Source organism: Anticarsia gemmatalis, chromosome 23 (genome assembly GCF_050436995.1).
Source record: "Anticarsia gemmatalis isolate Benzon Research Colony breed Stoneville strain chromosome 23, ilAntGemm2 primary, whole genome shotgun sequence".
NCBI classification, from domain to species: Eukaryota; Metazoa; Arthropoda; class Insecta; order Lepidoptera; family Erebidae; genus Anticarsia; species Anticarsia gemmatalis.
The window spans coordinates 3,888,533-3,904,167 of NC_134767.1; the positions used below are offsets into that span (position 1 = coordinate 3,888,533).

Below are 15,635 nucleotides of genomic sequence, written 5' to 3' on the forward strand. Positions count from 1 at the left end.
CGTTGTGCCAAACCTCGGCGCCTGCAAATCATAGGCGCTTACTGCCGTTGTGAACTACTTGTAAACAACCTCCTTTGTCAAAAATCTAGTTTTTGTTTAGGTGTATCGGAAAATTCATGACACAGGATGTTTGGATGGGTAATTTATTTGTTTACCAGTAGATTTTAATCAGGTGGATGTGAGTAGCAGAATTTGCTACCTTCAAAATAGTTTGCCATGCATCTAGCTGCTTTTAGATAAAGTTTTTCAATTATCAAATAACTTTATTCGAGGAATAACTTTGGCGTTTCAGATTATAATCATCAAACCAGTAAAGTGATTCGTCAAAAAGAATTATCCGCCGATAGAACGTCGGCCATTAATTAAATTACAAGAAAAAACAAAAATGCGAAATCAAACTAAAAATCATTCCATTTATTAAACTGATTTGAACAGAACAAAATAAAAATATTACACGACATTGTACCTCGTCCTTGGTACGAAAGGTACTGGGTTGGCGTCTGGGCTAAGTAGCAGTCTTACATTCACATTAGCCCTTCTCCATCGGTTCCACATCACGTAATGGTCTTTCCAAAGAAGGTATACCGTCACAGAGTACCCACAAAGAACTATAGCCATGAAGAAGTCCATAGCAGTCTCTGTGATACGATGGGATATACCTGAAATTACATTAACTGCAGTATATTTTTTAAGTCTGTTATTTACCGAATAGAATCTCCTGGAGTATTTCAGAAATGTGTTTGAAAATTGTTTTTTTTAATAGAAATATTCTAAGTAGGGAACAGCATGTAACTAAATATCTGATGACATTATTTAGCGATTTTCACTACAATGATTCTTCAATTTTTGGAAAACTAGCAGGCCGAACAATTTAATGGTGCCATATTTTTATTTCCATTCATCAAGTAAAATAATTCTAAGTATATTTTTAATTCAACTTAGGAATCGAACCCCTCGACTTTGTTGAATCCAACTTGCAAAAGTAACGAGAAAAAAAGTATCTTAGACGTTACCACAGCTCTAGATTAAGCTATTTTAATTCGTAATTATATATTAAAAAAAAACATTGAATTCAAAAACAATAAAACAAAAAAAGAACAAAACACACCTTCCTCTTTTCTAACGCCTGCATCAAGCTTACCAAAATTACTGCCCTCAATCACAAAGTATTGTGTGCCAACGATGCATACTGCCAGCAGCCCTGCCGTCACGGTCGATAGGAGCCAGAATATCAGGCAGTCAGACTGTGAAATAAAACCATTTATGTATTAGTTGGTACGGGAAAATTCTGCCCTTTTTTTGAAGGGATGCTGGGTTTTCTTTTCTAAAAGCCTTGCCTCACTAGGACGCCATGGCGGCGTCGCTGCTACGTATCCAAGCAGTTAATATTGAAATGTATGTCACCTAACTCACGTGGCGACGGTGTGGCAACGTGATATTCCAATATTAACCTATTGGATACGTAGCCAGCGAGTCAGCGACGCCGCTATGGCGTCCTAGTGAGGCAGAGCTCTAATGGATATTGGGCTAAAGTTACATAATTTTGGCTGTGGTCTATGGCGTCCTAGTGAGGCAGAGCTCTAAGGGATATTGGGCTAAAGTTACATAATTTTGGCTGTGGTCTATGGCGTCCTAGTGAGGCAGAGCTCTAAGGGATATTGGGCTAAAGTTACATAATTTTGGCTGTGGTCTATGGCGTCCTAGTGAGGCAGAGCTCTAAGGGATATTGGGCTAAAGTTACATAATTTTGGATGTGGTCTAGTACGGATTCGAATAATATCAATACGGAATCTATCTAGTATTTAACGTAATATTTTTAACGTATTACTGTTGTTTTGTCATTGCAATGTGTTTTGTAGATACATTCTACCACTTCATTTCCTAACTCTGGGCTTTCTATGGAATTGTTAACCGAAAAATCTGAACAGACTTAGATATAGAACAGAATAAGATGGTATAATATATCAAAATATTACTGTAAGCAATATTCTACTGTAATAACGTATTTTAATTTCAATTTTGATGATATTAAACCAAATAATAATAGGCCAGTTATATAAAAAGCAATTTTCTTTAACAATAATTTGATTTTAAGTACCAAGTGTAGAGATTGCAACATCTGCTCAAGGGAATCGTTTATTAAAATGATATAGAGTAACGCATTATGATACACACAAACGATTTGAGTAAAGGACAAGCTTCATATAAACTAAAGAAATGCAACCTAAACTCAAATAATATTTATAGACAAATATTTTTCAGCGATTTCAGAGGATCACTTTTTCATATCGACCGCCTCCGTTGCGCAGTGGTTGAAGTGGCAGCCACGCCACTACCAATCGTGGAGAGGTCATGGGTTCAATTCCTATACTTACGCGACAATTATTTGTGCGATCCTCAAATAGTGGTTTCAGGCCTGGTAGTACTTTGTGTCCATTGATTGTATGTTTGTAATAGTCCCTAAATATTATGATTATCAAAGTATTTTACTGCCGCAGGGTAAAGCCTACGCGACCTATCAAGAAACTCTCGGCAACTTCTTCGCCTATATCTATCAATCGTTAACTAAAACTAATTCTAAAAATAAACCAGAACTCCGTCCTTGAAGACGTTTTTGCTAGATGAAATATGGCTGTAACTAACAAGGGGGGTTCCCCGTCTAAAGGGTATTTGTCAAAAGTGGTACATAATGCCGGAACACTGGGCGAACCCGTAGATTTGTCGTGACATTGTTATATCGCTCGAATATTTCATCATCATCGCCGTCACAGCGAGATTTCCTAAAGACTTGGTTCTGTGAATCGATTTTAAAGTTTGTTTTGAAAATTGTGGTCTAATTTCTTGACTATTACACTAGCTCGACTAACTACAGTATTCCTAAACTTATTTGTTTTATAATTTTTGTGACCGCTTAATAGTATTAGAATTGTTCTTCTCCGTGTTTTGGAAGGCACGTAAAGAGACGGACATTTGCTATTGTTTGTAAATGACAAGTTTGTTTTAAGATGCTTACATAGACAATTTTCAGGTATCTGAAACAAAACTAAACCAAGTAGTATGTCTTTTATAGTAATTGTATTAGTATTTTTCATAGTATTTTTTTGGTAGTAACTTTTGAAAACCTAAAAAAAGAAGTGTTTAATCAGTTCATACATAGAACTTATTGATTCATGAAATAATACGATAAGTGCTGTTTACTTTCCATGACTGTATGAGCGTTCATATTGAACAGTCAATCAACTAAGCAGGTTAGTAACACGCAGTACGAAACGACACGAATAAGCATCATAATAAGTAGACCAAGACCAAGCTTGTAACCTTTACTTACTGAACCGCCCAAGCAATTGTTTTGATAAGTAACTAGGGATTAGCAAATGCCAAAATTCTTGCCAAGTGTAGTAGGTTCGATTCGCAAAAGAAACCAATTTAACATTTATGAGGCTTGCAAATTGATAATAGTTTAGTACCAGCCATTGTATTTCGTGTACATTGCCTGTCTATTAAAAGACTCATAAACATAAGATTCGCTGTTCTTAACGCGAAGTTAGTTTAAAAAAAGACTGAAAGAGATTTTATAGCGGTATCCCTAATTTTGAATCAGTATGATATTTTTGAAATTTTCTTTCTTTCATGCATGGCAATGTATGAAATGTGTACACTTTTTCTTTCAGGTAGCTTATTCAACATTTATCCAGAAGCTGAAAGCTGGCCCTAAACTATTAAACAAAGAAGCTTTGTCTTTGTACAGTTTACAATATAGTAGTACCATCAAATGACGTGCGTGCATTGTGTTCAGTAAAACGGTTGCGCTTTTCGCATCGGCACAGACAATCACGATACTGCCAAACAGTGCCAAAGTGTGAATTTGTTATAGGTTTACTGCTTTAGTCTTAAAATTTTGAATAAATAATGTAGTGTTCATTGAATAAATTAAAAATAAAAATGAAAATCAAATCAGCGCCATTGTATTTTTCTGTTATTAGTCCTTACAAAATTGGTGTACTTAAGCGATCAATTGATTACTATTTACAACAATAGGTAAGTACCTATGCTAGAATAATTAATTTTAGATGGTAACATTAGTTTTAGAAAAACCTATATCCAATGATTTTGAAGTTTAGATAACCTCAAGAAGGTCAGACGTCATTTAAATAAGAAAGCTCAAAATCTAAGTTCAAACTATACCAATGATTCTCAAAACTGTCACCTTGCATTTTATCCATTTAGACTTATAATAGGCCTTACGGGTATATAAGGGGATGAATAAATTTGTTTCCTGGCTTATAGTTCAGAGAATCCCAAACAAAATTTGTGGATTACATTAGCAAAATACATCGAAAACAAAACTCCCATCGCCTGTTTAGAATACTGTCGCCGTATATTAGATGTCAAGAATATACAACCTCATTTTCCACACGCGGAAACAGAATATGAAATTTAAATCGACACATTCATAAATATATTTCAGAACGAACACAACAAAGTAAAACCGAAGCGACGCTAACGTAATTCAATAAGTGACAGAGAGTCGACAGAAATCCAATATGTGCGTGTCTTGTCACGTCAAGTCGCTTCAAGCGTGTTTAGGACAACACCACACTGTATCGGACGCTAGTTGACGCGAGTTTTTAAACGCGACGACTTTTCTAACGGCTTAAAACGCGAATACAAAGGAAATGAAGCCCGGCAACTAAATGCAACAACCGTCAGAAACGAAAGAAGTAGTTTGACTTGTAGATTACGCCTTGATAACTTAGTTTTGTATCTAATATTGCATTCAAAGTTACTTTATGACAACATATTGACGCAAGACAATATAAGGTTGTGTTTTGTTTAACGGCTTCGTATCAAGGCTACCAAATACTACCAATAGTATTATCAGTTACCTAAGTTTTTATTCTATTCATTCGCCACATAATAAACTTTAATATTTCTGCTCTAAGATAGCAAAAACCGCGCGTCTTAGTCCACTTTAGTGGGTAAAGACATTAACAAGACAACGCCATCTTGCGGTCAACGGTTGCGTATGAAATATTGTCACGTTTGAGAAACATTGGGACGAAGCGACGGTTAATTTTCAAATTACGTCACACGACAGAATTTAATATAGTGACGTCATGGTTTTCGAAACGGTAAGGTTATTAATCAATAGGTGTAGAGAATTTGGATCTTGTGGAACCATAATGAAACCAAGGTCTTTAGTATATTTGGTGACAAATTGTTTAAAAATAAAGCAATTGTAAGACACAAACCAAACCTTTTATGTAAGTAAGTAGTAAAGGTTGTTCAAATGTGTAAATTCTCATTCCTTTCTTCCCGTACCTCTGCTTTTGAACGATGCAAGTCGTTTGTCGTAGCCAGGTGCTACGCAAGTTGCTACAACCGTAGCAACATTTGGGTATATTTTGACCGAGTATATTTTAGTTTCTATCACCGGCTACAAGCTACGAGGTTTGCTACGAGTAGAAAACTCGCATATTAACTATCATTGGTGTTCTCGGTACTGTACTGTTCTTAGTACTGGCTGTCAATGCTGACGTTACGACGATAGTAAAACACATACGTCATCAAACTATGACGTCATTAATCAATAGCTAGCTTAATTACACGAGCTCAAACATTCGTAATTAAGACGCGTTTACGAACACTTACTTACTTACTTACCGTTTCCTTGAATCGAATGTTTACTTTGTATACTATTGATACATTACCACCACTTCTAAATATCTATTAGATAGCTTATCAGATGGAACTTTGACAGCTCCTTGCATACATTTGCTGTCATTTTATTTAGCAGATGATTAATCTGACACTTATTTCTAAACTGTGCAACTGACCCTAAATATTTTAAAACGACCAAACATTAAATTGACGGCCACGATCCACAATTAGTCGTTTCGGGTCTCGCTGTACTTGTATATGTTTGCAAAAGTCCCCGCGATAAAAGAGTAATTCTATGAGCGGGAGTTGTCTTTTTCTAATAGAATAGAATAGAAATATATTAGTCTTCTTGAAACTGCTCAATATTTGCCACCCAGAATTCCACATCAATATTTTTCAACGCCTCCAACAAACGATTACGATCTGGTTATGACGTGGATTGACGTCACAAGGACATATTGAGACTTGAGTCGCATTTGCCTCGTTTGTCAATCGTACTCGAGATTGGGATTCACCTATTCTTTAGGTTAGAGGGAGTTGAAGGGAAAAAAGAACAACAATTAGGTGGGAATGAAAGGAACTGAAGTGCCAGTGATAACATAATGTTAGTCGTAAGTGAAGTTTTGCAACTTTCGGTGCCCTTGGTATATGGTCTAAAGATTTTTTGTTTTAGTCTAAATAAATTGACTATTAAAATTCCATGATTTCCTTTTACTCAACGAATATTCAAAAAAGCACTTGTATAAAAAAACAGCAAGAGCGGTCTTAAGTGGTGATTTCACTGACTATTTTTATAGGAACAAAGAAGAGAGAATCACTCCACATTTAGATACTTAACCGTTTAAACATCGATGTGCCTGTTAACATAAATGCTGACAATCTAACGCCTGCTATATGTATCTATTAAATGGAATGCTTGTAAACTTAGCAGTACATAAAGTATCTATAACACAATAAAACGTAAAAAGAAACATATACTAATTATCTTACCCTTTTAGGTTTCTTAGGTACATTTAGCGGTAGTTTACCTATTCAATAGCGTTAAAGCTCATATAAAAAACGCTATTGAATAGATAAACTACCGTTAAATGAACCCATTCAGAAACCGGCGGATAGTAACAGCTTCTTCTATCCCAAACAAAACTAAGCGACCTTTACAATGACCACAGTTCGAAATCGCTCGAGGAAAACCCTTACCAATCAAATAACTTAGTGTTAATCGTAACTGATCTCTGCAAACATGCCTAGTGACAGGCCTATTGAGATTTACATTGAAATTACACGATTACACCAATCAGGGTACATTGGTGTTCACGATGTTTCGTGGTCACAGAGTGTATCGATTTTATGTTTGGGATGTCGTTTTACGACGTGTAATGTATTGTAACCGGCCTATCTAGGTTTAATGATACATAAAACTTTGCGTTTAATTGTCCGTTTAAGCCTGTTATCCCCGAAGAAGTAGGCATAGAAGTATGAAATTGAACCACGTTTTGCCGTTAATTAACTGAATAGTTCTGATATGATAAATTATGAGCCTTCTACTATAAATATGGCACGGCTAACTCTGACTTCTCTCGCACGTTAATTAAATATAATATTAAAAGAAATTAGAAAAAGCCCAGTAGCATTGTTTCTGACACAGGAATCAAACCCAGACTTTGTTATCGGCTGTGGCATACGTTTGAACCACTGTGAATTGATAATGATTTTTTTATTACTTACTAGTCCATTCTGATTTTAATTACTTTTCCATCTCAAACCCTAGAATGTGACTACAGTCGATAGCATATTGGTACCGGCTTCCATAAAGATAACCCACAAACTCATTTCTAAGTCAACCTTATAAAACAAAATCAATGACTTCGCTATCAAAACAGCAAGAGCAAGTGGTATCAAACGTCTGGTACTGCGTCGTCATTAATTCTCTCTAAGTAGTAGCTGTAATTCTGTTGTCAGCACCAACGTTTCATTGCCAAGCAGAACTGCTGATGAAAGCGAAAGGAAATAGGCGCGCTTGTTTTGCACAAATTGTACGTTTCCTACCAAATTATTAGGCGTGTTTGTTAACTGAAATATCTGTATGTCAAGCAATTTGATTGCCTAATTAGAAATTAAATAGAAATCTTGATGGTTGGGTAGGTAAAAATTAATAGTGATTTTATTTGGGAAAGTTCTGAGAGACTATCGAAAATATCAAAAGTTTTGTTATGCGTTTTAAACCATTATAAAATAAAAAAAACCCATAGCTGGTTTTTATTTGAACCTGTGACATTCCTAAACATATTTATTCTTACAAATAAGAGGTACTTCTCTTGACAAATTTTAACGATGCAGTAAACTTTTGGCGCATAGAAACAGAATAAAAAAAAAACAATTGCAATATGTACAGCCAACATCATAAATTACAAAAAATAGACTTCAACAGCACCCGCATTTTTTTTTAATTTATTTTATGACCTTTAAAAATAATACTGGCAATTTATAAATCATGGAGTAATCACACACCTGAATTACAAACGTTTTAAAAATCGACCAGCATTTTGTATGATGAACGCTAAAATAAAATGCTAACAGCGAATTCGGTCTCCATTCCAACGAAATTCGTTTACGGAGCATATTTCAAGCTTTGTAGTAAAGAGCATCTGGTCTGGTGCTAACACTAATTGTGTTTGTAGTTTCTACATACTCAGTAATATTCAGACTGGTGTAATATGTAGGGGTTTTATTACGTGTGTACTATGTACGAGTAGATTTACTTCAGTAATTAATGGTTAGGTTGAGTCTATGACAGTTTGTGTAACGGCATTGATGCAAGGAAACATTTTGACCGCCATATTTGTCTTTAATTGTTCAAACTTTATTTTGTCTACGAAATAATGACTATAAATAGAAATCAATTTTTTTCGCTGAATAAAGACTGGATTTATAAGATAAGGTTCATACTTCCGATAGGTGTATTTATGAAAAAATAAACTTAAAAAACTATTGTCGCGTGACGAAACATCACAAATCTTTGTAGTTGCCCTAGTAAAAAATAACAAAAAACTTGAATTTGACTTGTAGAATAAAAGCAAACATTAAACTTTTTATCACTCGAACACACGCTATGGGAGTATAAAATAGGCATAAGGAAAAACAATATCATGGCGTATTTTTGTTGATATAAAAAAAGAGAACGAAACTGTTTTCAATACTCTGTAAATAACCGATTTTTTCGGTTTTTTAGGTATATTTTTTTATTAGGAATAATGTTGTATTTTTATCGATTGTGTGACATAGGTATGAGATTCAGTAGTCAAAATTAATTTCGAGGGATAATCTTTGAATGAAATTATCTAACTTTTAGTCGACCCAGCGGACTTTGTATTTTTCAATTTTCTCTCTGTAAGCCTTACTTTAAGGAATATTATACAAAAAGAATTAGCAAAATCGGTTCAGCCGTTCTTGAGTTTAGCGCTAAATTGCGTTTATAAGTTGCTAACGTTTGGCGATTCATTTTTATACAATATTAGATAGGAAAATAGGTTAAAGAAGAACCAAACTGCTTTCAATATACCATAAGCCGTGCAATTTTTCTAATCCGGACAGAAGCCGGAACGGTGTCTTAAAATCGAACGGCCGGTGAAATCCGGACGTATGACCGGCTTAGCAATGTCCGGACGGACGTTATATCCGGGCAGGTACAGATAGCCGGGTAGAGGTGTTACCGATCTCACTTTACAAACGTCGATAAATGTCTATGTCTTCTAAGTTTAGACTTTAGATGGTCTGTCGGTGAGTAGTTATCAATAGAACTTTCGTAAACTATGTTTTAAGTAAGACGGGTTCATAAATAGTATCTATTGATACTGTAATAATAGTTTCTAGTTTAAATAGAAACGTCTTATTAATTAAGTCCAATTTTCTAATAGAAATGAATGGCAGCCAAAGCAAAAGTACTAATAAGTTAACCTTAAATATGTGAAAGATCAAGACTTTTTTTTCATTTTAATCCGAAAGAAACGAAAATCCATCAATTTTGGAACTGACATACTTCCCAAAAATCCTTTTCAGCTTTTGTATGTAACTTTTTAGTTGCGTAAACAAACACAACCCAACAGTTTCTACACCCCATTGGAACTTAATAAAACAGTTGGCCATAAAGAATCCAATCCACGAACTATTCAAATTCGATTGACTAGTACATAAAACTATCGTTTCACCTGTAAATGGCTCCTGTTCCGCGGATTGCCGAACCACAGCCTAAGCGCTTGCAGTACTGTGTAACGGGGTGTGCGAATAGCCGGATAACTGGAAAAAAATAAAGGCATTTCAGTGGACAGTATCGAGAATGGAGATGGAATTGATTGGTCTGCCTCTGACGTGGCCAATGAATCGGTTAGGTGAATGGGTCTTTGGAATTGACGGATGATCTGCGTGACGTGTTGTATTTCGTTGTAGTTGATCAGTATATTAATGTTGTAATGTTTATTAGACAGCAACAGGTTTAGAGAAAAGTTGATGAAAATGCAGCCACATTTATTAAATTTTATTAAGTTGATCGTTGTATTGGAGTCGAAATAAAATTTTATTGTATGGGATTCGTGGTATGGGAGATCATGTAAACTGGTTTACAGTAAAAATCAAGAATACATTTTTTGAATTTCTTTTCTGAATTAGATAACGTCACTAGAAACATGCTAAATTCATAACATACAGTTGAAAAACTGTTTGAACAGAAGAATTGAAACATCAATTCTAGTTTTTTCCAAAAACTGAGAGACATTGCAATCAACCGTATTGCCGATTCTTGACAACTTAGAGTAGAACTCTTAAAAACGATTATTAGAGTTATTATCTAACCGTATTATGATTCAAGAATAGAATTTAGCATTTCATCAAGTATTAAAATGTCTTGGGACAACACGTGCCAATTGCCAACTGTCCTGGCTTTGTTATGACAAGACTCCGTGATAGGTCAAGTCGTTTTGCGCTTCAACAGTTCATTTATTCGTGACTTATTATTTGTCAGACATCATAAAATTAGCAGCGATAAATACAATTCACTATAACTGTTTTGAAATCACAATAAGACTTATCAAAGTCTCTAGCATGAAAGCACACAAATATTTAGTGTATAACCTACATACATAATATCATGCCTTTTATGCCCGATGGTGTAGGCAGAGGTGCATTAAATACATTTACGTTTCGCCATTCACAATGTAAGTACTAAATAAAAGGGGGTGAGCTTATTGCTATATGCCGCGCACGTTACCAAACTCAACTATTGCGAAATATTTTAACAACAATTTGAAAATACCAATAGCGCTTTGTCCAAAATCGAACCCAATACCTCATGATCAGCAGACGGATACACTACCGCCCGCATCACAGAGGTACAAAATGCAAAATGCAGTTTATAAAAAAATACTATATAAATACTTCGAAAGATCTAAACATTTCAATAAAGCGATCGCGTAGTGATAAACCGCAGTATTTGAAAAATTGTTCGATCAAAAACGTAATAATAGATGGCAACCCCTCTCTGAAACTCAGCTGCATTTAATTAGAAGATCCCAATGAAATCGGGCACGGTATTAAATTCTTTGACAAATTCGTCGAATCCGTGCCGGGATGAATGAAATCTTTATCTTGGACAGACATAATCTCTGTCATTATTGAAATCAACTTTTTTAAAAACCGATGGAATTATGAAGGATGAATAATTGGGATTAATATTAATTCGATTAGTTATTTGATTTGAGGATATTTGGCTGGAACCATTAGCTTCTTATGAAGATTCGGGTAAAAATCCAAAGCTAGCAAATGTGAATTGTATACATTTGTAATGGCTTGTATTCGGTACAGATTATTTGTTTTGCAATAAACAAACGTAGATTGCTTTATATTTGTTCAAGACTTGTATGCTTAGCAAAATGTATGTGGTGGCCTTACGTATTCATTTCCTTAGTTTACGAAGAAATATCCTGCAGAAAGGATACAAGAAAAGTTTCAATAACAAACGAAAGTCACGCACAATATTCACGAATAGATCCATGCATTTTTTTTATATTTCGTCATCTATTAATAAAATAATAAAAAAAAATCGTCATCTATTACACCATTTGATCGGTCCAGTTTAATAACAGAATGAAACCGAAGGCGTAATTTAGTTCACAATATTGCGGCTGATGGAATTAAATTTAAACTGTAACTAGTCCACCTGGGCAGGGCTGGTAGGACAATAAATAAAAATAATGTTTAACATTTCAGAAATGTCCCTTGGAATATGAATATGTTACTTTTCGAATGTATGCTTGAGATAAGTCCAAGTGACATTTTTGTTCCAAGATTACGTTAAAAATACAAAAGATAATCACTGAAGAAATTGAAAGAACGGTCCCAATCATTACAATGTTTTATGCCCGGTTTCTAAGTACATTTAGCGGTAGTTTATTTATTCAATAGTGTTTTTTTATATGAGTTTAGACGCTATTGAATAGATAAACTACTGCTAAATGTACCTCAGAAACCGGTGGTTAGTGTTTCGATAAGGTAACGAAATCTTCTCAAAACATTGTTGTTACCACTACTAAAACGGATTTCTATAGACTGAGTGATGCATGGCGATAATGAAACTTCAATAATATTTGAAAACCTCACTTGCTTTGAGACTGAATTGAACAATACCGGGGGCAATTCCTAGTCCAAAGATAAGTATGAAACAAACAGCCCTACCTGTCTGTGGAGGGAATGAGCCCGGGGCGAGTTGCCCAACTGTTCCACTCGATTTGAAACCGTTCATAAAGTTTTAACAATCGAATATCGACAACTTCGCGTCCGACGTTTTTGTCGCTATACGATTTTCTAAAGATATTTGCCGTTATGTAAATAAAAGTTTAAGAAGTGGGTAATTTTATTGCCTATTGATTTTTATCATGAACTTCTGCAACGATTTAAAACGTTTTTCTTCTTTCTACAATTTACAGAAAATATGATCAAAATCAAAATTTACTACCATTTGCTTGCATTACGTTTTGTCAGCAAATAACTGTCTATCAACTATAATACACATGACGAGAACTATTGACATTGACCTATTTTCGAACCATTATCAGTCACAATACACTTCATATGCCACATGATATGCCAAGTGTTTAAAAATTTGAAGGAATATGACCTAAGAAAAATTAGGATATAGGAAGTAATTAAATGTGGCCACTTGATATTTTTTAATTATAAAAGTATGTAATATAAATGTGAGTAACACATACCTGAATCCACACAGCTCACAGTGGTTCCTCCCGACTTGGTTGAGCCATCTCTCGAGACAGCTCAGGTGCACGTTTGCTAACGACCCCTTGCAGTTGCACGGCGATATCAATCTGTAAGAAAAACTATTTGAAACACTAGAAAGATGTTTGACGATAGTTGAAAACTGAGTAAACTTTAAGAACTCTGTCTGGAAAGATTGAAATGAAATGAAAAGTTTATTGAAATATTTTGATGAGCTTCCATTGGGCAGATTGTGTGAGGGCAGTGAGAAGTGAAGAATCGATTTGTATTCAAAATTTAAGGTATTATGTGATAACAAAAACCTATTTTTTTCCATAAACCTAAAATTACACTCCATAAAACTTTGATAAATCAACTTAAACCGGTTCAGAGCGATTAAAAAACTTTATTGGAAGACTAAGTAAGAAATTCTACAAATTGCTTAATGAAATAAATGTTTCAAATAAAAAGTACAACACATATTGTTGTGACCCGTTTACGTCATACAAATGGTTCATATAATTGGATAATGATAAGTAATTAGGAGTCTCCGTCAGAGAACACACTCGACCCGGCCATACAAGATTGATTGCAGCCTCACGATAAATCTAATTACACCCAGAGGGTTTGTGGAAATCCAAGCTATAACTTAGTTTTCGTTCTGCTTTAGAATTCTTGGAAAATATTGATGTAACGACCTAGCAATTGTTTTATTTTTCGAAGTCTCTAATCAGTAGTTTTTAAGATAGTTTTAAGAGCAGCAAAAAATAAAATAAAGACCTTTCGGGTTTCTATGTCAAGTAGGAAATTATCTGTAAATAATAAAAACATATTTCTGTCTATAATTCAGCCGACACATAAAATTGTTTCTAAGAGTTACGGTCTACGTAATAATGTATGTACAAGAATGATTTATACATCTTGATAATATTCAATGTCCAATCTCCCAAGTATAATAAAAAACGAACTCAATTCTACACGTTTGCCAAAGAAAAACATCTTATGTAACACTACAACGAACATTTCGGGAGTAAATAAACATTTGGGTACTATATCTTTGCTTGAACCAACCTTTCCCTTCCTCGCGTCATACATATACGACAAACATTTGATCCGATGCTTGAGAGTGAATCTCTCTGGGCTACACCCAAGTCGGACCTTTCAGACAACGTTCCCGAAGTCTTCTTTTTCTCAGTACCAACTTTTGATACTTTTGGCTCAACAGAATTTGTTACTATTACTTCATTTGGTTTGACTGGAATAATCTCCGTCTGAATAGTGTTATTCATGCAACTAACAGTCGGAGGCTCAGAGGCTTCAGTTGTCATAGAACTTATCACTGCTTGCAAGTTCTGCCTCGGCAATTCGCTCATTACAAGCGCATTCGTCGGCTCCTTGTTCAATTTGAAACACGACGCCATAAACTTTTTCAAGTCAATAAGAGTAGTGGAATCATCTTTGCTGCAATTTTCATCATCGAGGATTGGTATTTTGAGTTCTTTTAGGTTTAAATTTTTGACTGCTTGCGAGGGTGGACCGAAACTTAAGGATTTTAGTGCGTTGGTTACATCTTTGCTTGTTATGATGTGTCTTATGCTATGTTCTGATTTGGATATGCCAGGTTTTGCTATGTATGTGTTCTTTGTTAGTACAGCCCCTGGCAAAGCTAGTGAACCCGAAGGACCTGCATCTTCATTTCCATGACCTCTTACTTCACTCGCTTCAGTATTATCATCGGACGTAGTTTTATCTTCATCTGTACTGCTATTTTTTTCCTTGTCTTCCATTAATACTTGCGTACCATTTGTAATATTTAAAACAAAATATATTTAAAATAAATCCTGTACGAATGATGCAGTGTTTGACAGTTTGACGTTTTGTATTAGTTTGTTTTTATTTTACTGTCAAAGTATTTGAAATTTATTTGAAAAAGTTTCATAGCTCTAATTTTCTTATTAATTTAATCATACGATATCGTTGCATTTACAGCAAGTGTTAGAAAATACCATACATTGAGATTTAATTACTGTAGTTCCATATAACGTTGTTGAGAAATTTCTGCAACTTTATTTTAATTCAGAAACCGCACTAAACCAGAACTAGGATCTAAATAAAATCCTTAAACAATTCAGAAGGCAGTAGTTTCGCAGAGGTTACGGTCGAGACACCGGTCCCCACAGTTTGTGGTCAGCCTAATCCTAGTGCATTGGTTTATCCGGAACATTCTAGTATATTTCTAATATACATTGCACGTTTATTGCGACTTGTATTTGGTAGAATTTGTACGTAAACGGGAATGAAATGCAAAATGTTTTGCTTTGCTCGTCGCTGCGTGTAATCGCGTTAGTTATTATTAGTGTATTTTGTGAAGAGGTTTATATACTCAATGTAAAATAACAAAATATTCAGAAGTAGTTTCGCTATCATTGAGATATCAAGCAAGTTCTTAAGCATTTACTGATTAAGTTTACGGTAGCATTATTTAATTTTTTTATGTATATTTGGATATAAATCATGATATATAGAACAAGTTATAGTGTTTGCGAAATGTTTTTTAATTCCCAAAATAATCCCGATATAATTTTTTGTAAAGATTTGATAATGATTTTCGGGGACAGATAAAGTCGAAAATCTTTGATAAAAATAAACCGTTTGATTCTTATTACAATACCATATGTAAGTTTTATTACTAGGCTAGCTTGATTATTTTTATG

The 15,635-nt window shown here is 34.6% G+C and overlaps 1 protein-coding gene across 4 annotated transcripts; it reads right to left on the reverse strand.

Moving 5' to 3' along the window:
* Positions 1-388: 388 nt before the first annotated feature.
* Positions 389-14,794, reverse strand: LOC142983145 (uncharacterized). Of its 4 annotated transcripts, none has more exons than XM_076130012.1 (5): positions 13,993-14,794; positions 12,921-13,031; positions 9,867-9,954; positions 1,142-1,244; positions 389-659 (listed from the first exon to the last, which is right to left on the reverse strand). In XM_076130012.1, the coding sequence occupies exons 1-5, from the start codon at positions 14,706-14,708 to the stop codon at positions 451-453; spliced, it is 1,227 nt and encodes a 408-aa protein (XP_075986127.1). In that variant the 5' UTR covers positions 14,709-14,794; the 3' UTR covers positions 389-450. The 4 variants fall into 4 exon arrangements, with proteins under 4 accessions (XP_075986127.1, XP_075986126.1, XP_075986125.1 ...); XM_076130011.1 differs by having other exon boundaries at positions 389-674; XM_076130010.1 differs by having other exon boundaries at positions 1,109-1,244.
* Positions 14,795-15,635: the final 841 nt, after the last annotated feature.